At 33.8% G+C, this 27382-nt stretch overlaps 2 protein-coding genes across 2 annotated transcripts in view; both read left to right on the top strand.

Annotated features, from left to right (window-relative positions):
• Positions 1–8495, top strand: part of LOC142340460 (uncharacterized) — a 33460-nt gene extending 24965 nt beyond the window's left edge. Inside the window, exons 9-11 of the mRNA XM_075391034.1 lie at positions 181–486; positions 5680–5930; positions 8177–8495. Of these exons, the coding sequence (XP_075247149.1) occupies positions 181–486; positions 5680–5930; positions 8177–8463 (844 nt within the window). The 3' untranslated portion in view covers positions 8464–8495. The remainder of the gene's footprint in view (positions 1–180; positions 487–5679; positions 5931–8176) is intronic.
• A 1571-nt stretch (positions 8496–10066) lies between these two features.
• Positions 10067–13343, top strand: LOC142340155 (uncharacterized). The gene is made up of 2 exons (XM_075390659.1): positions 10067–10329; positions 12983–13343. Exons 1-2 carry the CDS (start codon positions 10095–10097, stop codon positions 13267–13269), a joined length of 522 nt encoding a protein of 173 aa, XP_075246774.1. The 5' UTR covers positions 10067–10094; the 3' UTR covers positions 13270–13343.
• Positions 13344–27382: the final 14039 nt, after the last annotated feature.

The following is a 27382-nucleotide window of genomic DNA, read 5'->3' as shown; positions in this document are numbered from 1 at the left end:
CTTAGAATCTAGCGAACAAGATCAGCTTCAGTTCCTGTGTCATCAAAACAGAGAACATGAACTTAAATAATTGCATAAGGATTACAATAGGAACAATTGAGGTAAATGGAGCAAAATCAAGCATTATAGATTAAAAACAAATAAAAAATCAGCAATTTTTCTATTTTGAATGAACTTTAGGAATGGTTCTGCTGTCGGTGGATTGGGTGGATCGGGTGGATACCCCACTCAAGTGGATGAGGAGGACAGATTAGAGTCAGAGTGGCTGGCGGCTGCATCACACGCGGAACTCAACAACATCTCCCACAAACTCAACAACAACAACAACAATAATAATAATAGCCAAACCAACAACAACAGCAAGAACCATGTGACATTTAGTGAGAAGAACTTCCCCAGTACACCCAGACCCACCCCTACTCATTTTAATCACAGCAATCATCACCATCATCAGAGTACACATCGCAACTATGGCATATACAACAGGTTCACTTCATCATTTTGCTTTTTATCAAAAAAGGAGGCTCGGTAATGTGCGTTTGCGCATAATGTTCCGACCCCGCTCATCCACGTTTTGATTTAAATGTCTACCAGATGCCCGGGCCGAGGATTTTTCCCAAAAATAACGGGGAAAAGCGTGTAAAAGTGTAAAAATAATATTTTTACACCGTTAGTGCTACCCTTAATTAGGGTGGAATTCCATTTTAAAGTGTAATTTTACTGGTGTTAATAAAACGAATGGAGTAAAGAGTGTAAAGAGTGGAGTAAAGAGTGTAAAGAGTGGAGTAAAGAGTGTAAAGAGTGTAAAAAAAGTGCAATTTCCTCAAAATTACACTCTTACCCGCTTTTCCCCGTTATTTAAGAGTGGAAATTGCTTTACACCCTTATTCTCGCTTAATAACGGTGGAATACGGGTGGACACCTCGGCCCGGTTGAGGAAGAGATGAAAAAATTTCAAAAATTCACACTTCGTTAAACAAACAACTAATTGAAAAACTTAATGCTGGGTTCGGGGCAGAACAGACTTGCCATTAATGAGAGTACGGGACAAGACAAACATAAAAGTCAAATAATTGAAAATATTAGTTATGATCAAAACTCGATGTCCATATTTAAAAAAAAACACTGAATAACAAAATGAAAATGAATTTAGATAACCCTGAACTAAACAAATTAAACTGTACTTCATCAGATAAAATATGAGACTCAGTAACAGGTCGACAAAGACGAGAAAAAAGGAGCCAATTTTCAAGAATACGCTTCTAATTTTGAAAACAACCAATTACTAATTGATTAAAACTGAGCTCATTGAGAACGTTAATTTATAACTATTTATTACTCAAAACAAGCAATTGAGACTAGTCAGTATCCGTAATATGCCAGAGAACTACAAAGAGAAATCAATTAAATTTAACCAGAAGGCAGTGTTGCGACCTTTAAAACCATAAGCTGTTCATGGCGAATCTTAAACATCTTCAATTGTTCAATTTTCAATGCGAATTGGGCAAACCTAATAGTTTGGTAATGTGGCGAGCAATTAAAAAACACAAGATTGGGAAAATATCCATAAATCAAATTTTTTAAATGAAAATGCGTAGTGCCACCAAGACATTAGTTCAATATAAAACCATTTCAAAGCTTGGATCTTGGTCACTGGAATGAAGATACCGCTTGTCGTTACAGAGACAAGTGTAAAAATTGACAAAATTTTACAAATGAGACAACGTTCAAATATTCACAGATTTTTTGAAAAAGTATTTTCCAAAAATCTAACAAATTATGAGCTCTCAAATTATATAAAAATTACGAAAACACATTGTCAGTGCAATAAAAAAACTTAGTTTTTCTCTGAAGACATAATATACATTTGCTTGGCCTCATGATATTGCAAATAGACTCTCTCATTAATTGGGCCTTGGTTTGAATTCACTCTCAGTAATTAAATATAAAAACGAAAATGCGAATTTATTTTGAGAAAGATTGCACTTAAACCTAACCCAACTAGTTATTGACTGTAAGATTCCAAGACGAGTCAAAAACTAGCCTCGAGTTTGCTGCGCATCCAAAAAAACAGCTAAGCAGTTAGTTATTCCATATGTTTCCCAATTAGATCAATTAGAGAAAAAATATTTCAATAAACCAAAAGTAAATGATGCTTTTTATATAATTGTTGGTTTAATTTTTCAAAAATTCGGTAAAGTTTGAATTTCATAAGACTCATATGGTAAGGAAAAGTTTAACTAGCTCTTTTTGGTGTGTTCAAAGATTGTGACAGCACGTGTTAGTTCTAAACTTGTGGAATATTTAAACAATGTGAGATAAAAAAAAAGCCTACTTGGAGCGATTTTTGATTTAAAAGTCTCAAATTCGAAAAAATTAGCGACATTTTAACCAACAGACTCGAATAAAATCAACTGGCCAGCGTCCTTATCCTTAAATTTAAAACCAATAACATTATTAAAGTTTTTGCAAAATTGACGATAATTTGGTCAAAGTTAAGTAAAACAATATTTTGAAGTCCAATTAAAATCGCATGAGTGGAACACGGCAGAATTAGATTTTGAAAACATCCAATCAGTGTAAGCGCAGATTGAGTTTTCGCTTAAAACATTCATGATTTCATTTTCTCTGATTTTTATATCCTGGGTCCATTTGCTACGGACAAAGTCATTGTTGGCCTAAATTAATAAAATTTGGAATAATTTTAAAAAGATTTCCTTGAATAAAAGTTTTTCATTAAAAACACATTTTATATCTTCATTTTCAATTTTAAGTTTGCCAAAATTGCAATTTTATCTACCTAAAGAATTCTCTACTATTGCAAACAACATTTACAGCATATTGAATTGATCAGTACATTATCAGTTTCCTCAGCTTTCGAATATTGTTTTGTTCTAAAAATTGTTGTTTTTGTAATTGGTATTTACATCTTTTTTTAGTAATTTCCGATGCTTCCTTCCTCTTGTTTTCTTTTGTCGTTGCCCGAAATATGTGTACACTCAGATATTGCAATCCTTTGTTTTTTACGAGCTGCTAAGGAACCTAGAACAGTTTGCGCATGCCTTTCTTGCTGTAGGAAAGGCTGGAAAAATTGGTTATCTTGTAAGAATTTGGTAGAGAAATGGTTATCTTTTAAGAATCTGGCAGAAAATATTGGCTATCTTGTAAGAATCTGTTGAATAATTGTGATCTTTGAATACGTCTAGGAATCTGGCAGAAAATGCTTATCTTGAGAGATTATGCCAGAAATTTCTGCCACATTCCTACAAGATAACCATCCATTCTTGACTAGGGCATAGTGATGAAAATTTCAGGAGAACAGATGAGTAATGTACATTTTTCAAAACTGGTCTTTTTAGCCGGTTGGTTTATCTATAATTTTATCTTTTCTATCTTAAATAATTCAAAGCTTGTACGCCAGTTGATTTTATTCTAAGTGCGTTTATTGATGTGTTTAATGAATTTGAGATTTCAATTTTTCTCTCATTAATAGGGCCTTGGTTTGAATTCACTTTCAGTAATTAAATATAAAAAACGTAAATGGAAATTTATTTTGAAAAAGATTGCGTAGAAAAAACATTTATCCATCTTTGGCTTTATGGCAGCTGGTGATTTTACGTCTAAGATGCTATGTGTTTCAGAAATTATTTAAAAGATTTTGATACAGGTCATTACTCGTGGTCATCTTTTGTCTTTTCCCATTAGACCCTTCCCTTCGAAACGAAGCATTTTTGATGTTCAAAAATATCTTAATTAAAAATTTATCATCTATTCAATTGGTAGATTTTGATTTCAAAAGCTTTAATAGTTTGTTTTTGTAACATCAATTGTTGAGTTTTTAGGTCTGACTGTAAGCGTTGTAAGTTTGTTGTCTGAAAACTTAGTCTCATTAATTTTGAAGTACAATTGGCTTCCCATGAAATTGATTTTTTCTCATTAGTTATAGTTGAATATTTAAATTGAAAAAAATTTTAAAATTTTTTGGTTCAAAAGTCTTCATAATCTTTCCGAATTTCGGTGATTTTTTGTCTAATTTCTGCAATTTTTCTACAATTCCTGACTATTTGCTACAAAAACTCTATCGTAAACACAGCTTAAATTTTCCTTCTAGCGAAAAAATTTTTATTGTTTTTCACTAGATTCTGTTCATTTGTAGTGTTGTGGCTCCGTTATTTTGTGTTTTTATAAATCTTTTGTTATTTGATTAAATTATAATTTTTTTGTGCGTTTCCTGTTGTTTGTTTACGTGTCATCTATACAACATTAATGACAACATCCATTATTTATGACGAGAGCAGTTAATTATTTATAATGGCTCTAATGAAAAGCTCATGGTTTTAACGACACCCATACCATTTTCTATCAAATTTTAATTGAATAATTGATTTTAAGATGTATCTGTCACTTTCAGTCATAGTCTTATGACAAAAATGGATAATGAGAAATCACGTTGGCCACCTGTGAGAATGTATAAAAGAGCAGATGCAGCATTTTCAGTTGAGAGGTAATGGTTTTTTTTTCTTTGAAGTTGTTTTCAAAAAGATAAATATAGTTTTAAATTTTGCTCTTTTGTTCTTTTTCTGTCTACATGTTACCAAATCTCAGTAAGGAATGGTCCTACATTTTTTCGGGAGACGTAAGAATTTTTTTGGTTTTTTGGATGATAATTGATGTTTTATTTGGAACTATTTACACTTGTCTGGTATTATCCGTTGCCATTTTGGCTCCTTTTTTAAACGCTTGTGAATAGATGTTGATTTTTGGTCGTATTTGAAAGTTGTTTTCGTTAATTGATTTTGTTGTTTATCTTGTCTTCTAATCTCGTCAATGGCAAGTATCATTGGTTTTCCAAGTTGGCATTATTTATTTCGTTTTCTCGCTAACGAACGGCTCCGATGGAGTTACATAAGACTATCTAGTGTTTGTAGTTGACAACTGATGGTTAACTTTGCCTGATTTTGATCTTGTTCTTTTTGACTTGTTACAAAGTCTCATTAAGGAAAGGTAACATCTGCTTTGAGGTGAAGAACAAGTTGATTTTTTAGTTTAGATTGTACCTGACCTTTTCATTGGCTTTTTTAAAAAAATAGATTTTGAGTTTGACGGGAATTGATGTTTTGTTGTTTTTGTTGTTTGTCTTGTCTCGTAGTTTAATTAAAAGCAAATGTCATCTCCAAAGCGGCAGTAATTAAGTCATCCATCGGTTAGCACTTGAGATTAATTTCTCAGTAACCAATTATTTTCGAAGAGTGTGTGTGTTTTCGACAGGTTTCGTTGCCTTCCTCATTTGGTAGACAATTAAGTCAAAAATATGAGCAGGTTAGGAACACTATGTGCGAACGCACATTACCGGGCCTCTTTGTTTTCCTTCATACCATATTTCGGCATATAGACTTTGAGGCATCAGTATGATTTATCGAGATTGCCTTAAATTATTTCAAAACACTTTATTTGACCAGTTGTCGAATGATCGAGTTATACTTCACAGCTGCGATTTTTTCTGAGTATCTGAGTAGTTGGGGGGAGTAGGAGGGGGAGAAGAGCTCTTAATGTATCTATGAACAGTTTTGAATTAATTACAAATGGACCGGACACCCCTGTCTGCGACACGAGTCGGTCTCACCAATACCTGTCTTGGGTCGCGCACCTTATCCTGGGAAAGTTGAATATTTGTACAAGGTACTCTGACTACGACATGTACAACAACAACAGTGGCAACTTTGAACTGAGTGAATCAGTGGTGGGAGGAGAGGGGGGAAGTGGGAGCAGTAGACCCTTGAGTATCTCCACAGCCAGGAGGAGGTCATCCGGAGTGCTTCCCTCGGATGTGTTCCAGTATGACTTGAAGCACATTGACAAACAGAGGGGAAGTGTGGCTGTCTGTCCCAGATACTACTCCACAGATGGATACTACACCTCTTCTGGGGGAGGTGAGACATTTTTATAATTCAGACGCACACTCAAATGTCGGTCTTTTGAAGTTATTAACCTTTATTTGGCCATGGTTAATTAACCCTGAAATCTAAAAGTTAATGATCGCAAGTTGGATAATCAATGCTAACTAATCTTTTCATTTTTATTATGAATTTTAAGAAAGTTGATTATATGTTGTCTATATCTTTTTAATTTTTTTATTCAGAAAAATTATTGCTCTAAAGTTTCAAATGAAAGAAATGCTGAATTGTTTTTCCCAACGTAAAAAAATTAATAACATAACCGAAAGGATAAAGTTTACATGCCTTCAGAATGATCAGGAATATATATTGGAATAAACAAAATTAAACAAATTTTCTGGTTAGTGAATAATGTTACCCATTAAACTGTTTGTTCCCCTATGTGAAAAAATAAGATCCGAATGACCTTAATCGAATGTCCATTGGTATTTTTTCATGCTGACATTGCAAGAACTCTGTTAATTTTCTGCTGAAAAGAGTTTTTCCCCCGTCGGTCTTACACTAACAGGTAACTTATTCCTCTTTTGTATGCTCTTCAACATCAATGATCTTTTACCCTGCTTAGTATACTTTTGCGTTCTAATTATCAGCTGTTTTGTCCGTTTGTTTTGTTTTAACTGTAGGTGGTTTGCATACATTCTAGGTTTCTAATTTTTTTCCTCTGCTTTAAGTCTGTGTGAAGTTTCATCAGACTAAACTTTGAAATAATTAAATCTGCTGGTAGGACAGGTGATTTGAAAAGAAGATCACGACAATGATCAAATTTACGACGCATATAACACAATGCCCCATTTAATCTTTCGATTTTTACGCTGTATTTTTTTTACTGACAATGTTTGTAGGAAAAAATTTAATGAATGAAAAACGAGAGAGGACTAAAGATTTAAAAACATGCAACCTTACTTGCAAAGATATGTTGTTTCTTACCAGACATGGTGAGCAATGATAACCGCTACTTTTCATAAAACTACATTTAGATGTACTTCAAATGACAATTTTGGGTCAAGTTGTATTCCTAAAGAACGACAGCCCTCAGCAGAATTCCATAAACTCCCTTTAAATGTAACTTTTGGTTCTATTTCATCACTCGCAGAAAAATAAAGTAGCTCCGTTTTATCAGAACTCAAAGTCAGTCGATTCTCGTTCAAGTAGCTGTCTCTCTCTATACAACTTTGCAATTTTCGTTGCAATTTTTTTCCTGGTTCAAATTTACATAAATAACTAGTATCGTCTGCAAATTGAACGAACTCAAAGTCACCTTTTATTTTTCCCGAGAAATCGTTAACTTAATTAAAGAAAAATTAAAGGTCCTATAACTGTGCCTTGTGGTACTCAATGATAAATGAAAACTTTTGTTGATATCTCGGCGCCTTTTAACGCATTACGATCTTTCGTCGAGAAAAGACTTCAAAAAAATTGCAGGCTCAGTGGAACGTGTTTATTCCCATTTTCAATGTTCTCCATTACGGTCTCAGTGAAAAACAATACTGCATCTATTGACGATTTTTGTTTTGTAATACGAAATGCTCTTTTTTCAACAGGTTGCTTTCATTAACCAAATCCATCAGTCGGTTAAGGACAAGCTTCTCAAAGGGTTTTGTCAAAACGTGTAAGCTTGAAATAGTTCGGTAGTAGCTCATTTGTGTGGTTGATCATTTTTGATGAAAAGCTAAGACATAAATGTGTTTTAGAATACTTGGAAAAACACTGTTTTGAATACAATCATTAAAAATCCAGATGCGTATCAATTGCGTATTTTCATTTCTTTAAAGCCCAGATATGGACAATTCCAGGACCTGGTGATTTTACAGTTGTCTAAACTCTCAATGGTTTTGTAGATTTCTTTTAAAGCCAATATCTAAACTTGAATTTATCAGAACAGTACTCCAAGTTTTGGAAATTCAGAGGAATTAAAACACCAGAATATTTGCCCAGTTCCGCAAACGTTTCATTGAATGCGTTGCAGATTTTCGTTTTTGTCTGTGGTCTTTACTCTGCTGAAATCTCAGACACATTCAAATTTTTGTTGTGTCTTCTTAATTTTTTCTTAAAGAAGTTCCATTTCCGTTTCGATTTTTCACATCGAGATTCTCTTAAGGCTTTATTATTCGAAACAAATAAATCCAATTACAGCCGAAAGGTTAAAGATACTTGAAACAAAAAATATGGAATTAAACTTCATAAAACCTTGGGGAAAAAAATTTGAACTCTTTGTATTACAGGCTTCGCCTCCGGCCACTTCGGTTTCGGTGCTTCCGGGATGTCTGGCTCAGTGCGGGGTGCTCACGGGGGAGGAGGGGGTGGGGCTGCCTCCTTCTCTCGGAGTGGAGGGGCGGAACCGTACAGAGACGCGAGGTGTGACAGCCAGATAATCTTCGAGTGGAGACTTCTTGCCAATGTCCAGAACAGAGTGAACACTTTGCTGTTTGTGTTCATACTTGCTATCATTCTAATGCTGTATTATATATACCACGCACCTCCCCCACTCAGTCATAATATTAAAGAGTAAATATACGCGGGCCAATGATTCACTTTCGGGATCAAGGGGAAAGAGGCGGAAAGTCTGTGAATTCCCGGATTTGAGTTCTGATCATGGCATCTGATAGCCATTTCATGGTAAAACTCATAGTAAAATCTAAGTATCGTCATAATGAACTTATTAAGATCTTAGTATGGTCATAATGAACTTATTAAGATCTTATTATGGTCATAATGAACTTATTAAGATCTTAGTATGGTCATAATGAACTTGTTAAGATCTTATTATGGTCATAATAAACTTAGTAAGATCTTAGTATGATCATAATGAACTTAGTAAGATCTTAGTATGGTCATAATGAACTTATTAAGATCTTAGTATGGTCACAATGAACTTTTTAAGATCTTAGTATGGTCATAATGAACTTATTAAGATCTTAGTATGGTAATAATGAACTTATTATGATCTTAGTATGATCATAATGAACTTAGTTATGCATATACTATGAAAATAATGAATTCTAAAAAAGTATATTTTCAGAAAGAAGCTAGGCGCTGAGTTTGAAATGAAGATGCTGACGAGTAGCTGTAACTTGATCAAGCTACTCCGAATTCAATTAGAAACACTACTCAATCGTCGTTTTACTATTGGATGTAATGATTCAGTACTAAAAGTCTATGGCACTCGAGTCCGGGTTCCAATTTCCCTCTCCTTTTAGACATATCACTTTTAAAATCCACTTTTTCTACTTTTATTGAGCGGAAAACTACGGGTTTAAAATTATTAAAATTCCGCCTCTTGCTTTGTTTCCTCCGTTTTTTTTACCGAAAGGCCGCGGCCCGGTTCATTGTTTGTTCATTTTCAAATTTAGATTAGCCAATATTTTGTTTTGTTTCATCATTTTCTCTATTCCATTGAGGTAAACAAAAGTGATCAATAAACTTTTTCTACGTCTTTTTGAGAAAAGAAAGTTTTATGAGAATCGTGAGCTCATGTCCAAGTTTTGATTAAAAGTCTCATTTCAAGTCTAAACTGCTGCAGAAAAAAATTGTTATTTATTTTATATTGTATTTGAACGCCCAAGATTGAACGAAAGACGCATTTTTTAATCAGAATGCAGAAACTATTCCGACGGGTGATTCTGATAACGTACTTTTTCCGTTTGTGCCCCCCCCGTACGTTATGCGCCCCCAATAACAGAACATGTGCCATTACATAGTAAATCGTCATGTAAAAATATGTCACGTGCGTCTGGGGGTGCAGATAATATGCGCCGACTAAGCTGGGGGGGGCACAAACGGAAAAGACCTGATAACAACGAAATCGAGTGGTGTTTGATTGTGAATTTAGGACTGAGCTTTTGGCTGATACATTCGACAATCAAACAAATGAAGTAAGCAGTTCTGGACAGTGAAATTCGTCGGCGACAGATGTTTTTACACATTGAAAATAGGTATCTATTTTTTCTGAGTATCTGAGTAGTTGGGTGGAGTAGGAGGGGGAGAAGAGCTCTTAATGTATCTATGAACAGTTTTGAATTAGTTACAAATGGACCGGACACCCCTGTCTGCGACACGAGTCGGTCTCGCCAATACCTGTCTTGGGTCGCGCACCTTATCCTGGGAAAGTTGATTATTTGTACAAGGTACTCTGACTACGACATGTACAGCAACAACAGTGGCAACTTTGAACTGAGTGAATCAGTGGTGGGAGCAGAGGGGGGAAGTGGGAGCAGTAGACCCTTGAGTATCTCCACAGCCAGGAGGAGGTCATCCGGAGTGCTTCCCTCGGATGTGTTCCAGTATGACTTGAAGCACATTGACAAACAGAGGGGAAGTGTGGCTGTCTGTCCCAGATACTACTCCACAGATGGATACTACACCTCTTCTGGGGGAGGTGAGACATTTTTATAATTCAGACGCACACTCAAATGTCGGTCTTTTGAAGTTATTAACCTTTATTTGGCCATGGTTAATTAACCCTGAAATCTAAAAGTTAATGATCGCAAGTTGGATAATCAATGCTAACTAATCTTTTCACTTTTATTATGAATTTTAAGAAAGTTGATTATATGTTGTCTATATCTTTTTAATTTTTTTATTCAGAAAAATTATTGCTCTAAAGTTTCAAATGAAAGAAATGCTGAATTGTTTTTCCCAACGTAAAAAAATTAATAACATAACCGATAGGATAAAGTTTACATGCCTTCAGAATGATCAGGAATTTATATTGGAATAAACAAAATTAAACAAATTTTCTGGTTAGTGAATAATGTTACCCATTAAACTGTTTGTTCCCCTATGTGAAAAAATAAGATCCGAATGACCCTAATCGAATGTCCATTGGTATTTTTTCATGCTCACATTGCAAGAACTCTGTTAATTTTCTGCTGAAAAGAGTTTTTCCCCCGTCGGTCTTACATTAACAGGTAACTTATTCCACTTTTGTATGCTCTTCAACATCAATGATCTTTTACCCTGCTTAGTATACTTTTGCGTTCTAATTATCAGCTGTTTTGTCCGTTTGTTTTGTTTTAACTGTAGGTGGTTTGCATACATTCTAGGTTTCTAATTTTTTTCCTCTGCTTTAAGTCTGTGTGAAGTTTCATCAGACTAAACTTTGAAATAATTAAATCTGCTGGTAGGACAGGTGATTTGAAAAGAAGATCACGACAATGATCAAATTTACGACGCATATAACACAATGCCCCATTTAATCTTTCGATTTTTACGCTGTATTTTTTTACTGACAATGTTTGTAAAAAAATATTAATGAATGAAAAACGAGAGACGACTAAAGATTTAAAAACATGCAACCTTACTTGCAAAGATATGTTGTTTCTTACCAGACATAGTGAGCAATGATAACCGCTACTTTTCATAAAACTTCATTTAGATGTACTTCAAATGACAATTTTGGGTCAAGTTGTATTCCTAAAGAACGACAGCCTTCAGCAGAATTCCATAAACTCCCTTTAAATGTAACTTTTGGTTCCATTTCATCATTGGCAGAAAAATAAAGTAGCTCCGTTTTATCAGAATTCAAAGTCAGTCGATTCTCGTTCAAGTAGCTGTCTCTCTCTATACAACTTTCCAATTTTCGTTGCAATTTTTTTCCTGGTTCAAATTGACATAAATAACTAGTATCGTCTGCAAATTGAACGAACTCAAAGTCACCTTTTATTTTTCCCGAGAAATCGTTAACTTAATTAAAGAAAAATTAAAGGTCCTATGACTGTGCCTTGTGGTACTCAATGATAAATGAAAACTTTTGTTGATATCTCGGCGCCTTTTAACGCATTATGATCTTTCGTCGAGAAAAGACTTCAAAAAAAATTGCAGGCTCAGTGGAACGTGTTTATTCCCATTTTCAAAGTTCTCCATTACGGTCTCAGTGAAAAACAATACTGCATCTATTGACGATTTTTGTTTTGTAATACGAAATGCTCTTTTTTCAACAGGTTGCTTTCATTAACCAAATCCATCAGTCGGTTAAGGACAAGCTTCTCAAAGGGTTTGTCAAAACGTGTAAGCTTGAAATATTTCGGTAGTAGCTCATTTGTGTGGTTGATCATTTTTGATGAAAAGCTAAGACATAAATGTGTTTTAGAATACTTGGAAAAACACTGTTTTGAATACAATCATTAAAAATCCAGATGCGTATCAATTGCGTATTTTCATTTCTTTAAAGCCCACATATGGACAATTCCAGGACCTGGTGATTTTACAGTTGTCTAAACTCTCAATGGTTTTGTAGATTTCTTTTAAAGCCAATATCTAAACTTGAATTTATCAGAACAGTACTCCAAGTTTTGGAAATTCAGAGGAATTAAAACACCAGAGTATTTGCCCAATTCCGCAAACGTTTCATTGAATGCGTTGCAGATTTTCGTTTTTGTCTGTGGTCTTTACTCTGCTGAAATCTCAGACACATTCAAATTTTTGTTGTGTCTTCTTAATTTTTTCTTAAAGAAATTCCATTTCTGTTTCGATTTTTCACATTGCTCAAAAAAGTCAACAGAGTACTTGTGCTGCGCATCTCGTATATCAGGGTTTACTGCGTTACTGCATTTTGTTTAACTCGTTGAAAATATTGTTATTTTGAAAAAGCTTGTATTGATTGTACAATTGATGTTTTTCTGCTAATAAATTTTCGAGTTGCTTCGATATCCATGGTTTAGCACTTTTTTGATTTTATTTCTTGAAGAAATAGAGATCTGTATAAGTGCATGTTGCTCAAGTAAACTTTGAAAAACTTCATTAACTTTTGTAAACATTTCACCGCAATTTTTCTGTTGATACGTAGGTCGCCAAACCGAAAAGTTTTTAAAATAGAAAGTGGAAATTCAAAATTTTTAGTTGAGAAAAAATTACCTCGTTCGAGGTTTCATGCATTCAAGATTTATTCCGTATAGATTCTCTTAAGGCTTTATTATTCGAAACAAATAAATCCAATTACAGCCGAAAGGTTAAAGATACTTGAAACAAAAAATATGGAATTAAACTTCATAAAACCTTGGGGAAAAAAATTTGAACTCTTTGTATTACAGGCTTCGCCTCCGGCCACTTCGGTTTCGGTGCTTCCGGGATGTCTGGCTCAGTGCGGGGTGCTCACGGGGGAGGAGGGGGTGGGGCTGCCTCCTTCTCTCGGAGTGGAGGGGCGGAACCGTACAGAGACGCGAGGTGTGACAGCCAGATAATCTTCGAGTGGAGACTTCTTGCCAATGTCCAGAACAGAGTGAACACTTTGCTGTTTGTGTTCATACTTGCTATCATTCTAATGCTGTATTATATATACCACGCACCTCCCCCACTCAGTAATAATATTAAAGAGTAAATATACGCGGGCCAAGGATTCACTTTCGGGATCAAGGGGGAAGAGGCGGAAAGTCTGTGAATTCCCGGACTTGAGTTCTGATCATGGCATCTGATAGCCATTCCATGGTAAAACTCAGAGTAAAATCTTAGTATCGTCATAATGAACTTATTAAGATCTTATTATGGTCATAATGAACTTTTTAAGATCTTAGTATGGTCATAATGAACTTAGTAAGATCTTAGTATGGTCATAATGAACTTTTTAAGATCTTAGTATGGTCATAATGAACTTATTAAGATCTTAGTATGGTCATAATGAACTTTTTAAGATCTTAGTATGGTCATAATGAACTTAGTAAGATCTTATTATGGTCATAATGAACTTTTTAAGATCTTAGTATGGTCATAATGAACTTATTAAGATCTTAGTATGGTCATAATGAACTTTTTAAGATCTTAGTATGGTCATAATGAACTTATTAAGATCTTATTATGGTCATAATGAACTTTTTAAGATCTTAGTATGGTCATAATGAACTTATTAAGATCTTAGTATGGTCATAATGATCTTTTTAAGATCTTAGTATGGTCATAATGAACTTAGTAAGATCTTATTATGGTCATAATGAACTTTTTAAGATCTTAGTATGGTCATAATGAACTTATTAAGATCTTATTATGGTCATAATGAACTTTTTAAGATCTTAGTATGGTCATAATGAACTTATTAAGATCTTAGTATGGTCATAATGAACTTTTTAAGATCTTAGTATGGTCATAATGAACTTATTAAGATCTTATTATGGTCATAATGAACTTTTTAAGATCTTAGTATGGTCATAATGAACTTATTAAGATCTTAGTATGGTCATAATGATCTTTTTAAGATCTTAGTATGGTCATAATGAACTTAGTAAGATCTTATTATGGTCAAAATGAACTTTTTAAGATCTTAGTATGGTCATAATGAACTTAGTAAGATCTTATTATGGTCATAATGAACTTTTTAAGATCTTAGTATGGTCATAATGAACTTAGTAAGATCTTAGTATGGTCATAATGAACTTTTTAAGATCTTAGTATGGTCATAATGAACTTATTAAGATCTTAGTATGGTCATAATGAACTTTTTAAGATCTTAGTATGGTCATAATGAACTTAGTAAGATCTTAGTATGGTCATAATGAACTTTTTAAGATCTTAGTATGGTCATAATGAACTTAGTAAGATCTTATTATGGTCATAATGAACTTTTTAAGATCTTAGTATGGTCATAATGAACTTATTAAGATCTTAGTATGGTCATAATGAACTTTTTAAGATCTTAGTATGGTCATAATGAACTTATTAAGATCTTATTATGGTCATAATGAACATTTTAAGATCTTAGTATGGTCATAATGAACTTATTAAGATCTTAGTATGGTCATAATGATCTTTTTAAGATCTTATTATGGTCATAATGAACTTAGTAAGATCTTATTATGGTCATAATGAACTTTTTAAGATCTTAGTATGGTCATAATGAACTTATTAAGATCTTTGTATGGTCATAATGAACTTTTTAAGATCTTAGTATGGTCATAATGAACTTATTAAGATCTTAGTATGATCATAATGAACTTAGTTATGCATATACTATGAAAATAATGAATTCTAAAAAAGTATATTTTCAGAAAAAAGCTAGGCGCTGAATTTGAAGTGAAGACGCTGAAGAGTAACTGTAACTTGATCAAGCTACTCCGAAGTCAATTAGAAACACTACTCAATCGTCGATTTACTATTGGGATGTAATGATTCAATGCTAAAAGTCGATGGCACTCCAGTCCGGTTTCCAATTTCCCTTTCCACTTTTAAACATTTCACTTTTAAATACCGCTTTTTCTATCTTTATTGAGCGGAAACTAAGGGTTGAAAATTATTAAAATTCCGCCTCTTACTTTGTTTCCTCCGTTATTTTTACCGAAAGGCCGCGGCCCGGTTCATTGTTTGTTCATTTTCAAATTTAGATTAGCCAATATTTTGTTTAGTTTCATTTTCTCTATTCCATTGACGTAAACAAATGTGATCAATAAATTTTTTCTACGTCTTTTTGAGAAAACAAAGTTTTATGAGAATCGTGAGCTCGTGTCCGAGTTGTTGGGTTATGGACTTTCGCAAGCGGAATAAAAAGCGTTTTTAAATAAGTAAAAGAATTAATTTCTCAAAAAATGAGAGAACAACAAAATGATATTTTACAGAAGAATTTAGAGATTTACAGGAGAGATCTGATTATTAGATCAAGATGGTGATTTGAATTTGGGGATGAAAAAAGACTCAAAAATCAGCTGTATATATACCCATTATCAGTGTGAAAAAGTCAAGATACAAAACTAATCTTAGCACCGTGATTTATAGTGGGGGTCGCAAGGGTTACCCAATATGGGTTGCTTCTGCAAATCAGTCGCAAGGGGAACCATAAATGGAATGCATTTGCACTTTTCTAAGAATTCATTCACACTTCCGGAGATATCATCATCATTTAATACATGCTGGGAAGATTTTATATCAATTAATCTAACTCTAATAATAGTTATCTAGATTCACCAATTTGAACCGAATATTGATTCTCAGCACCATTTCTTGACGATTCATTTATATAATTTCTTTGATCGAAGTCATATTGCTTGTCTTTCTAATCTGGTAAGTCAAACTTTCTTTCTAATTCTCACTAAGTTTAAGACTATAGTTTGATCGATATTCTAACACGAGTTTTGCTGATTAAAAGTCTTATTTCAAGTCTAAACTGCTGCAGAAAAAAATTTGTTATTTATTTCATATTGTATTTGAACGCGAAGATTGAACGAAAGACGCATTTTTTAATCAGAATGCAGAAACTATTCCGACGGGTGATTCTGATAACGTACTTTTTCCGTTTGTGCCCCCCCCCCCGTACGTTATGCGCCCCCAATAACAGAGCATGTGCCATTACATGGTAAATCGTCATGTAAAAATATGTCACGTGCGTCTGGGGGTGCAGATAATATGCGCCGACTAAGCTGGCGGGATAATAACGAAATTGAGTGGTGTTTGATTGTGAATTTAAGACCGAGCTTTTGGCTGATACATTCGACCATCAAACAAATGAAGTTAGAGGTTCTGGACAGTGAAATTCTTCGGCGCCAGATGTTTTTACACATTGAAAATAGGTATCTATTCTGTTTCCTATAACGTGTATGCCCAGGGCGCACCTTCTCTTTTTTACATAGTAACATGCTATATAGCAACAGTGTAGCTATCATGTTACTATTTAAAAAAAATCGAACTTTAAATAGAGTCGAAAAATAGTTTCCTATTATCAACTGATAAAAACTGAGAAGCTAGAGAAATGGTGACGGAAATCGTGATGACAGACATAAGCCACCGATGGTAATACTTGCAATACTTCCGTGCGATAGACATCGCAACGGCGAGATTATGGCGAGACATCGCAATGCCGGACCGTCAGGGTTGTCTCTGCAGTGTTGATGGATTTCTGGATATATTCTGTTCCCCCCCCCCATTGATTTTGGGTCTTTCCCATTATAGCCCTCCATGAAATTATAGCCCCCCATTGTGGTATTATTACCATGATGGGGGGCTATAGGTTATCTGACCACTAAGCTGGGGGGCTATAATGGGAAAGACCCGTGATATTTCTCTCCCCCCCCCCCTCCAATTTCAATGTATCTGTTGTTATATCTGATGTTTACTATGTAAAACAGTAGCACGTGAGCCTGGGGGCGTAAATGTTTGGAAAAAACTCCCAAGTCCGGAGAGAATATCATCAAGGATGACATAGTATGTGTTACACGGGCTTTAGAATACCTTGTAATAGAACGCAATATCAAAATTGGACTATACTCAAAGTTGTTGTGAAAAAGCCCGTACGCCTAGTTACATTTTTACAAACTTACCAGGGCTTTTCGAGGTTTAAATGTTTCTGAACTTTGAAATTTGACGAGTTTTGTTTACTTTTAGCGTCACAATTGTTCAATTTAAGCCTTTTTATGATCAAATTATTGTGTCAAACTATGTATTAAGCTATTAGGATAGGGAACGAAAACGTGTTTTTAACAGATGCGAAGCAAGAGAAAGGCTAGCTTTAGTCTAATTTTAGATTTTTTATAATCAAAGGGATTCGATTTGAATTGGGGGGCTACTTTTTAAAAATTGTTTAATTTTCTTTTTTTGTGACTTTAGCTCAATTTTCAAATCCAATTTCTATCAATGACAGATATAATGAGCATATATCATGTTTTCATAGAATAGCTCCATAGAAATCTCATGGTTTTTATGGCTTGGATACTACCTTATCGTAAAATTTAAATGAATTTCTAAGTTAATCTGAAATTGAATACAAGTTCATTTCAATACTTTTGACTACTAATGAAACTAAGCTTCAACGCTTTTGTTGCTTAAGTATAGCTTTTTCAATCCAAGCGGAAACAAACTTGTCGTGCCAAACATTTTTGTGATTGTATTAGAACACGTGGTAGTTTTTGGTTCCAGTTTTGATGAGACATTAACAATTTCTTTGAACTTGAACTTAAAAGTTTTTCTCTTTTTGAGGTCTTACGATTTAATTTCAATAACCACAATTTCATGCGACGTCCTGAATATGTTTAGCTGAACCTATCTAAAGATTTTACTGAAATCGATTGCTGATATGTCATTAAAATTACTTTTCGTCAAGAGACGTAACAGTACTTTTTTTCAACTTTGTCTTTTTTAATCTATTTTCTGTCAACTTTTACCTTGGTCTCACACTATTGACAAGTCCCATCTCCTTTTTACTGGAATACAAAAATAATCTGTTCAGCGGGCTTTACGTTCTAACTAACTGTTTTATGACAATAGTTTAACAGTGAAGTCTGCCATTGAAGTCAAACAGAGGCTCAATTGAGCGCATATAAAATTTGAATGAATAGCTTTTGGTTGTAATGGCTTTGAGATTTTGTTGCGCTTTTTTCATTGATTTTGTAAATTTTGCATGTAGTTGTTGTTATGTTTGTAGTTGTAGGCACTGTTCAGAGTGAAGACAGTTGTCAAGGGCGTCCTATTGAAGTATAATTTAACCTATTTAATGCCTTCAAATCATGACCAACGGTTCTAATAAGTTCAAAATTATTCTTTTTTCAAAACTATGGGGTAATTTTTAATGTTGTTCCTCCTTGTTCATCATTGTGTCATCCCAATCCTTATTCTCATCAATGACAGTTACCCTCCACTTTATCATATTGCAAACACTAACTTAACTTCTCTAGTGGTTTTTTGCACTGAGGTTATGTTTGATGACTAAGATACTATGTGTTTTCATGAAAATTTTGTGAATTTTTGCTTCTGTTCAAAATTTTTATTTCACTTTGTTGTCTTTTCACATGATCCCTTTAATAAGAGTCCCATTGATGCTCAGAAGTGATGCTACATAATAAACTACCTCAATTAATAGATAATGACTCTAATGTCATTTTAATTTTCCCTAGACGGTTTCCTGTTTTATGTTTGTGTAATTAGTCATTGTAAAGCGTGGCTACTAAATTCGCAATTAAAAAGGTGACGCAAGATTAGATATACCAAGCATTTATCCTCACAAGACTGCAATCAAGTTTACACCATTTCACATGTTCTAAGCTATAATATGTGTGCAGTGAGAAACCAAAATGGGACGGACTAGAAGTGTTTATCCAACTTCCTCGGGCCAGAAATGAATGAACCACGCACAGATAGCGGTATAAAGAAACTGTAACAGAAAAACCAATAGAAATGTTTTTTTAATTTTGTGTTCTCAAAGACATAAACGAGTTTCAAATTTTACTCTCCACTAACCGTTGATTAGAAAAAGCAGTCCTACAGAAAATGCTGTCATTTTGAAAGCCGTCAAAGTTTGATCAAACAGTTTTATGCCATTGAAATAATTGCTCGCTCTTATCAGAGCAAACACACCCAGAGCCAGTGTTCTCATTTCTGCTCGAGAATAAAATTTTTGATCCTTTGAAAAATCGTGACTTTTTGTTCGGACGGTTCCTTGAGGGCATCCCAGACTAACAAATGTGGTATCAAAATTAAACTGTCTGCGTCTAGATTTTCACTCTTCAAAACATTTTTTCTTTCTCGAGACAGTATCCCAGACTAAGCTTTACGTTAGACGTTTAAAGTTGTCTCAGTCTAGAAACCAAACACAGCAGAAATTGTAGAAAAAATTGGCAGCATTTCATGTCAATTCAGTCAAGTTTCCATCAATTGTTTCCAAAAACAATTTCATATTTCCATCATTTCAGAGAGCTAGTGGAATCTCGAAAGGCATCTCAAAACAATTTATGTTAACTTTCTTACGCTGTCGCTGTCTAATGTTTGAAAAGATTAAAAATGAAGGTTAGAGCAAAAAAATATCTGAGACAAATTTTCTATAAATTTTTAGCCAACTTCTTTAAGTTTCTGCAATTTTTTTTTGGCGGTTTAAGAATTTATGCTAGATCACGAAAAAAAACATTTGACGTAATCAATAGTTGAAATACAGTCCATATTGAGGATTTTGGAAATTTATGATAATGACGCGTACCAAACTTACAGATACAGCTCTGAAAAGTTATATGCTTCGAGCATAGTTTGGTAAAGGAAAATTTGGCAAAATAAAAAATTGGCAGAAGTGGCGCAATACAAAACGTATTGGGTGTAAAAAAGTATTGGGTGTAAAAATCATTGGGAATAAAGCTAAAAAGTATTGGGTGTAATTAACGTTTCCCTTTTGCAACCTTGGTTTCTTTCTACAACTGAGTTTTTATTCCCACAACGGAATCGTGATCAAATAGCGCAAGACTTTTTCTAAGGCATATTTTTTAAAAATATCTGAGAATCTTTTTCTGCAGATAATTTAAAAAATTAAGCCCTCATAAGTGGATTACTGCTTTGAATCCAATTAGATTCGAGATTTTTGTTCACTTGCAAAGTTCTAGTTACTTTTTTCAACTGTCTGCTTTTTCCTCGATTTTGCTGAAAAAGAATGAATAAAAATTAGTCGCCCGACTTGCAACTGAACAAACCAACGTTGATACGTTTTTACACCAGAGAAAGTGAGTTTTTTTGGTTTTTCCCAAGACTCTAATTTGTCACTTTGCCTCAATTTGGCTTCGTTAATAAGTTTTACTTTTTAAATTTAGCTTTTTTCTGTTGAACTAGATTGTAAATTATAGTTGGTTTTAAAATATTGTTCTTTTTTCAACTTTGTGTCAGTATATCTATCAAATGCTTTCAGTGTGCACTTTCCTCTAAATTTAACCACCTTCCCAACATGCTTTTTTTCATTTAGCATTACAGAAACTGTACGACAAAACAAGTATTAGATCCTTCGCCTTTTATAATTTGTTAAGACTCAATTGCTTCATAAAAAAGCAGACGCAATTTGTAATGTGATCAGTCGAAAGTGACCTTGGATTCGTTGAGTTGGTTTTCACAAATTGCCTCGCTATGGTTTGAACTCGTTTTCGATTCAAACAATTAGTATCATTCTTTCAACCAAATTAAAATAAATTCATATAGACGTTGTTCAGAAAAGAATTGGCAAACACCATCAAAGGTTTGATGTTGGGCCAAATTTTCCACAACAGAAATCGGCTAGTGAGGAAGCAATTATTTCAATTTACACTGCTGTTAGTATTGCGGCTTGTCTGAAACAAATCCTCAGGTTCCAAATATGCTTTGGTGCCAAGACTTCTCTGCGTCAATCACAGTTAATCACAGGGCGACGATAATGCATTTGCTCTCACATTTCGCTTGTTTTCTTTAGTTTGCGTCTTATTAACAAAAACAATGTCAAGCATTGATTTAATTAATTGTCTACAGCCGTTTTTGCTATTTTTTGCGCGCAAAAGAAACAAAAATTAAGTTACTATGATAGTTAATTGTCAATCAGATTGATCAACCTGAAAGCGTTCTCTGGTTTTTAAATTTTGGTTTTTTCTGTTTTTAACAATTTTAAAAGGCTGTTACGTTTTAATGAGCTGATTCCACTCAACTGTATAAAACTAAGTAAATTTATTGTTTTGCCTTCATTTGAAAGATAAAATCAAATTGTTTTAGTTGATATTAATGGTGCATTCCGTAGTAGACTAAACTTCTGGAACACTTCAAGAAATAAGAAAGCTAAAAAACTTGGATTCTGCTCTCTTTTGCCAATATAAGTATTTTATTCAAGATCAAGATGCAAAATTTAAAAATACACCTATACTTACACAAAATATTTGCAATTTGTATAGGCATATTTGAACTTATTCTGGATTGCAGAGTAAAGAAAAGACTACAGCCTCATTTTCAGTTATTTATGATGCGAGTGTCAATCAAAACGACTTTAAATTTGTTAAAGTTTTGAAACCTCGTAGAACTTATTACTAAAAGCCTGACTCGTCGAGATTTTCACTCTTTGAGAAAACATTTTTTTTTGGAAATTTTGGTATTAATTCTCGCCAATTTGTTCCAACTTTAGGCCAAATTGACCAGATTTGTTGATTTTTGAATTTTTTCTTTCTCGACAGTATCCCAGACTACGCTTTACCGCTTAACGTTTAAAGTTGTCTCAGTCTAGAGACCAAACACAGCAGAAATTGTAGGAAAAAATTGGCGGCATTTCATGTCAGTTCAGTCAATATTCCAATTGTTTCCAAAAGAATTTCACATTTCTATCATTTCAGAGAGCTAGTGTAATTTTGAAAGGCATCTCAAAACAATTTATGCTATCTTTCTTACGCTGTCGCTGTCTAATTTTTGAAAAGATTAAAAATGAACGTTAGAAGAAAAAATATTTGAGACAAATTTTCTACAAAATGTTAGCCAACTTCTTTAAGTTTCTGCATTTTTTTTGCTGTTTAAGAAATTATGCTAGATCACGAAAAAAACACTTGAAGTAATCAATTGTTGAAATACCGTCCATGAGATTGAGGATTTTGGAATTATTTGAAAATGACGCTTATCAAACTTACAGAAAAAAGCTCTGAATAGTTATATGCTTCAAGCATAATTTAGTAAAAGAAAATTTGGCAGAAAAAAAAATTGGCAGAAAATTTGGCACCTTATAAAACGTATTGGGTGTAAAAAGAATTGATTGTACGAGATATTGGGAATAAAAGTAAAAAGTATTGGGTGTACATTACGTTCTCCTTTAGCAACCTTGGTCTCTTTCTACCACTAAGTTTTTTCTCACAACGGAATCTTGATCAAATAGCGCAAGAATTTTTCTAAGGCTTATTTTTAAAAAAAATTTGAGAATCTTTTTCTGAAAATATTTTAAAAAGTTAAGCCCTCGTAAGTGCATTACTGCTTTGAAAGCGAAGGGAAAAGATTCGCGATTTTTGTTCACTTGCAAAGTTGTAGATACTTTATTCAACTGTCTGCTTTTTCCTCGATTTTGCTGAAAAAGGAGTAAACAAAATTAGTCGCCCGACTTGCAACTGAACAAACCAATTAATGAAATTCTAAAGCAAGTGACCTCGGCGCTGTTTGTTTTAGTAATGGCAGTTGTCCAGCTCTGAACCTATTTACATTTCCTCTTAGTTTTTTCGAGTTTCGAAATTGAAAGCAGGTCCATAGTTAACAAGATCTTTTGGCTGTTTTCAAAGTTGTTGTGTTCACCGTCCCTTCGCATCAATTTTCTCAGATCCTTTTTTAGTAATGCAATTTAGTTAATTCTGAGTTGTTATTTTTTTAATTTTGACACATGTTTTTTCTGTCTTGAAGCCCAATAATAATAATGTCATGTAATATTTAATTGTGCATATCAGACTCTGCTAAAATTCTTCTGTAAAAAGCTCACAGTTTCAAAACTTTGGATACGTTTTTACATCAGAGAAAATTTTATCTTTGTGTCAGTACATCTATCAATTACTTTCAGTGTGCATTATTCTCTAAATTTGACCAGCTTCCCAACATGCTTTCTTCATTTGGCATTACGCAAACTGTACGACAAAAAAAGGATTAGATCTTTAGATTATATAATTTTATAATTTGTTAAGACTCAATTGCTTCATTAAAGAGCAGACGCTTTTTGTAATCTGATCACACGAAACTGACCATGGATTTGTTGAGTTGGTTTTCACAAATTGCTTCGCTATGGTTTGAACTCGTTTTCGTTACAAACAGTTAGTATCATTCTTTCAACCTAATTAAAAAAAATTTATATAGACGTTGTTCAGCGAAGAATTGGCAAGCACTATCAAAAAGTTTGATGTTGTGCTAAGTTTTTCACAACAGAAATAGGTTAGTGAGGATGCAATTAATTCAATTCAAATTGCTGTCAGTATTGCGGCTTGTCTGAAGCAAATCCTCAGGTTTCCAAAATGATTTGGTGACAAGACTTCTCTGAATTAATCACAGTTAATCACAGGATGACGAAAATGCATCTGGTTTCATTTCTACTGTTTTCTTTAGTTTATGTATTAACAAAAACAATGTAAAGCATTGATTTGATTAGTTTTCTGATATTTGTACATCCTTTTTTGCTAATTTTTTCCGCGCAAAAAACTCAGAGAAATCAAGTAAGATATATTGATTGTTAATGGTCAATCAGATTTAACAACTTTAAAAGCGTTCCCTGCTTTTTAAAAAATTATGGTTTTTGAAAGTGTTTAAAAATTTACGTTTACGTTTTCAGGCTTACGTTTTAATGAGCTGAATCCACTCAATTTTATAAAACTAAGTAAATTTATTGTTTTGCCTTCATTTGAAAGATAAAATCAAATTGTTTCAGTTGATAGTAACGCCGCATTCCGTAGTAAGCTACACTTCTGGAATACTTCAAGAGATAAGAAAAGCTGAAAAACTTGGATTCTGCTCTCTTTTGCCATGATAGGGATTTTAGTCATGATCAAGCTAGCAAAATTTGAAGAAACACCTATAGTTACACAAAATATTTGCTATTTGTATTGGCATACTTGACTTTATTCTGGATCGCAGATTAAGGAAAAGAATACAGCATCATATTCAGTTAACTATGATTTGAGTCTCAATCAAAATTAATTTAAATTCGTTAAAGTATTGAAAGTATATAAAACATATGAAAAAAAGGATTGATTGAATTGATGGTACAATACAGTTAAAGAAACAAAATTATAAGAACAACAGGTTTGGTGCTAGGACAATAGATTGAAAGACAACAGATCGAAAACGAAAATTGGTACAATAGATCGAAAATTAAATTGTTTAATTTGCGTATTAGTTAATCAGACTTGAGCGCTCATTTATTATACAGCATAAAACACGTTCTGTTGGGTGGTGGTCAAGCAAGCCGATAGGCAAGCAAGCCGGATTTGTGAAATGAGTTCAAGTAAGCAGAAAAATTTTGGGATACCCGTTTTTTAAGTTGCCCCTGGCGGGGCGGTGGGCGCGCTTCGCCGCGATAACCGTCCCGCCATTTCCGGATTACATCCCACAATGGATGAGAGGCATAGCCATGGAAAGCGGTCCACTGGGCCCCTTAGCCATTAGATGTCTAAAAATTGACGTAATTTTGTTTCTTTGGTGCATTGGAATACATTATGCACTATAATACTACGCGCAGTATTGATTGTAACATCTAACAATGTATTACTTCTGATAGATTACATAACTATTACATAACTTTCGGCTTGCTTTTCTGTCGGCTTACTATTACTTTGGCTTCAGTTGCGTTTGCCGTTCTGTTGTGATATCTTGTTCGGTTGTGATAGATTCATATCAAGTCTCACGGGCCGTTAAGGCATGGCCATGGCTCGCGAGGCATAGTGAGATGTGGGATTATATTGCAGCTCGCAAAGAATGCTTAATTTCAACCAATAAGAAAAGAGATCAGTTTTCTGTTTTCGATCTGTTGTCCTTTTGACCTTTTGTCCGGTCACCAACTGATTTACGTTAGTATCATAGCAGCAGCACTTTGACAATATTAAAATTGCAGTTGAAATTTTTTCATCAGATGCATGCAAATGAGGTGACATTCTGTACAAGGCACAGAATCCTGTGAGCCGTCTTATTAGCTTTTATGACCACCAACGACTGTGTACACAAAATCCTTGTTTAAATTTCTGCCCTCGAGTCTACTGCACTCTGTCAAATTTAGGGGGGGTTTAGGGTGCCGACTTGATTTTGAGTTCATTGATATTCGGATTTTGTCGTTTTTCTACTATCTCTTAGAAAGATTATTCAAATCCTTTTAGAAAAAAAGCGTTATTTAACAATAATCATCCCAGAATAACAAAATTTTATCGAATATTCAACAAAGGGAAAACCGCTACTTTTTTCCGATTTCAAAGACACTGAACATGGGCCCAATTTTCCTAATCCTTTCAGTTTTAAGGCATCAAGAAAACCGCAGTATATTCGCTCACCAGCAGCTTTGCTGCACAACCAAAGTTTTGCATACTTGGTTTTAGATATTATCAATGTGCAGTGACGTCGACCACGCATGAAATCTTAATCAAATACTTTTGTTCTGAGAAAAATTTGCGCCTTCCGCAACGTTAGTTTAAGCAAAGTTTCATTTCTTTCCTGTTTTGAAAAAGATTGCTGGCTCGCGGATACGTTGTAAAGTAATGCAAAGTATTGAGCCAAAAACAAGCAGATGTCATTTGATGATTTCTCAAACATATACAAAATGATCAAGCCGAAAATGAGCATTTTTTGGATTGTACCTTTCATTAATCTTTTCAGCAATCCAGGTTATGATGTTGGAATTTCGTTCGTGTCAGAAATTTTTCCGGGACATTTTATAAAATCAGCCGGTTGTTTTTGTTTGTATTAATTCCCACAATTTGTTCCAAATTCAGGCCAAATTAACCAAATTTGATAATTTTCGAAATTTTTCTTTCTCGACAGTATCCCAGACTATGCTTTACGTTAAACGTTTCAAGTTGTTTCAGTCTAGAAACCAAACAGAGCAGAAATTGTAGAAAAAATGGCAGCAATTCATGTCAATTCAGTAAGTTTCCATCAATTGTTCCCAGAAACAATTTCATATTTACATCATTTTAGAGAGCTAGTGGAATTTTGAAAGGCATCTCAAAACAATTTATGTTAACTTTCTTACGCTATCGCTGTCTAATGTTTGAAAAGATTAAAAATGAACGTTAGGGAAAAAATATTTGAGACAAATTTTTAGCCAACTTTTTTAAGTTTCTGCAATTTTTTTGGCGGTTTAAGAATTTATGCTAGATCACGAAAAAAAACATTTGACGTAATCAATAGTTGAAATACAGTCCATATTGAGGATTTTGGAAATTTATGATAATGACGCGTACCAAACTTACAGATACAGCTCTGAAAAGTTATATGCTTCGAGCATAGTTTGGTAAAGGAAAATTTGGCAAAATAAAAAATTGGCAGAAGTGGCACAATATAAAACGTATTGAGTGTAAAAAAGTATCGAGTGTAAAAAGTATTGGGAATAAAAGTAAAAAGTATTGGGTATACTTTACGTTCTCCTTTAGCAACCTTGGTCTCCTTCTACCACTAAGTTTTTTTCTCACAACGAAATCGTGACCAAGTAGCGCAAGACTTTTTCCAAGGCTTATTTTTTTTTAAAATATCGAGAATCTTTTTCTGCAGATATTTTGAAAAATTAAGCCCTCGTAAGTGCATTACTGCTTTGAAAGCAAAGGGAAAAGATTCGCGATTTTTGTTCACTTGCAAAGTTTTAGATACTTTATTCAACTGTCTGCTTTTTCCTCGATTTTGCTGAAAAAGGAGTGAATAAAATTAGTCGCCCGACTTGCAACTCAACAAACCAATTAATGAAATTCTAAAGCAAGTGACCTCGGCGCTTTAGGTAATGGCAGTTGTCCAGCTCTGAACCTATTTACATTTCCTCTTAGTTTTTTCGAGTTTCGAAATTGAAAGCAGGTCCATAGTTAACAAGATCTTTTGGCTGTTTTCAAAGTTGTTGTGTTCACCGTCCCTTCGCATCAATTTTCTCAGATCCTTTTTTTAGTAATGCATTTTAGTTAATTCTGAGTTGTTATTTCTTTAATTTTGACACATGTATTTTCTGGGAACTTTGGATACGTTTTTACATCAGAGAAAATTTTATCTTTGTGTCAGTACATCTATCAATAACTTTCAGTGTGCATTATTCTCTAAATTTAACCAGCTTCCCA

Source organism: Convolutriloba macropyga, chromosome 5 (genome assembly GCF_964194025.1).
Source record: "Convolutriloba macropyga chromosome 5, txConMacr16.3, whole genome shotgun sequence".
Classification (NCBI taxonomy): Eukaryota; Metazoa; Xenacoelomorpha; order Acoela; family Convolutidae; genus Convolutriloba; species Convolutriloba macropyga.
The sequence above is the reverse complement of the archived record's forward strand: the minus strand, read 5'-3'. Positions and strand labels throughout refer to the sequence as shown.

Coding starts and splice junctions, on each gene's coding strand:
- LOC142340155 (XM_075390659.1), top strand. CDS start 10,095: ATGTACAGCAACAACAGTGGCAACTTTGAACTGAGTGAATCAGTGGTG. Junction 10,330..12,982: donor CTACACCTCTTCTGGGGGAG/GTGAGACATTTT, acceptor TTTGTATTACAG/GCTTCGCCTCCGGCCACTTC.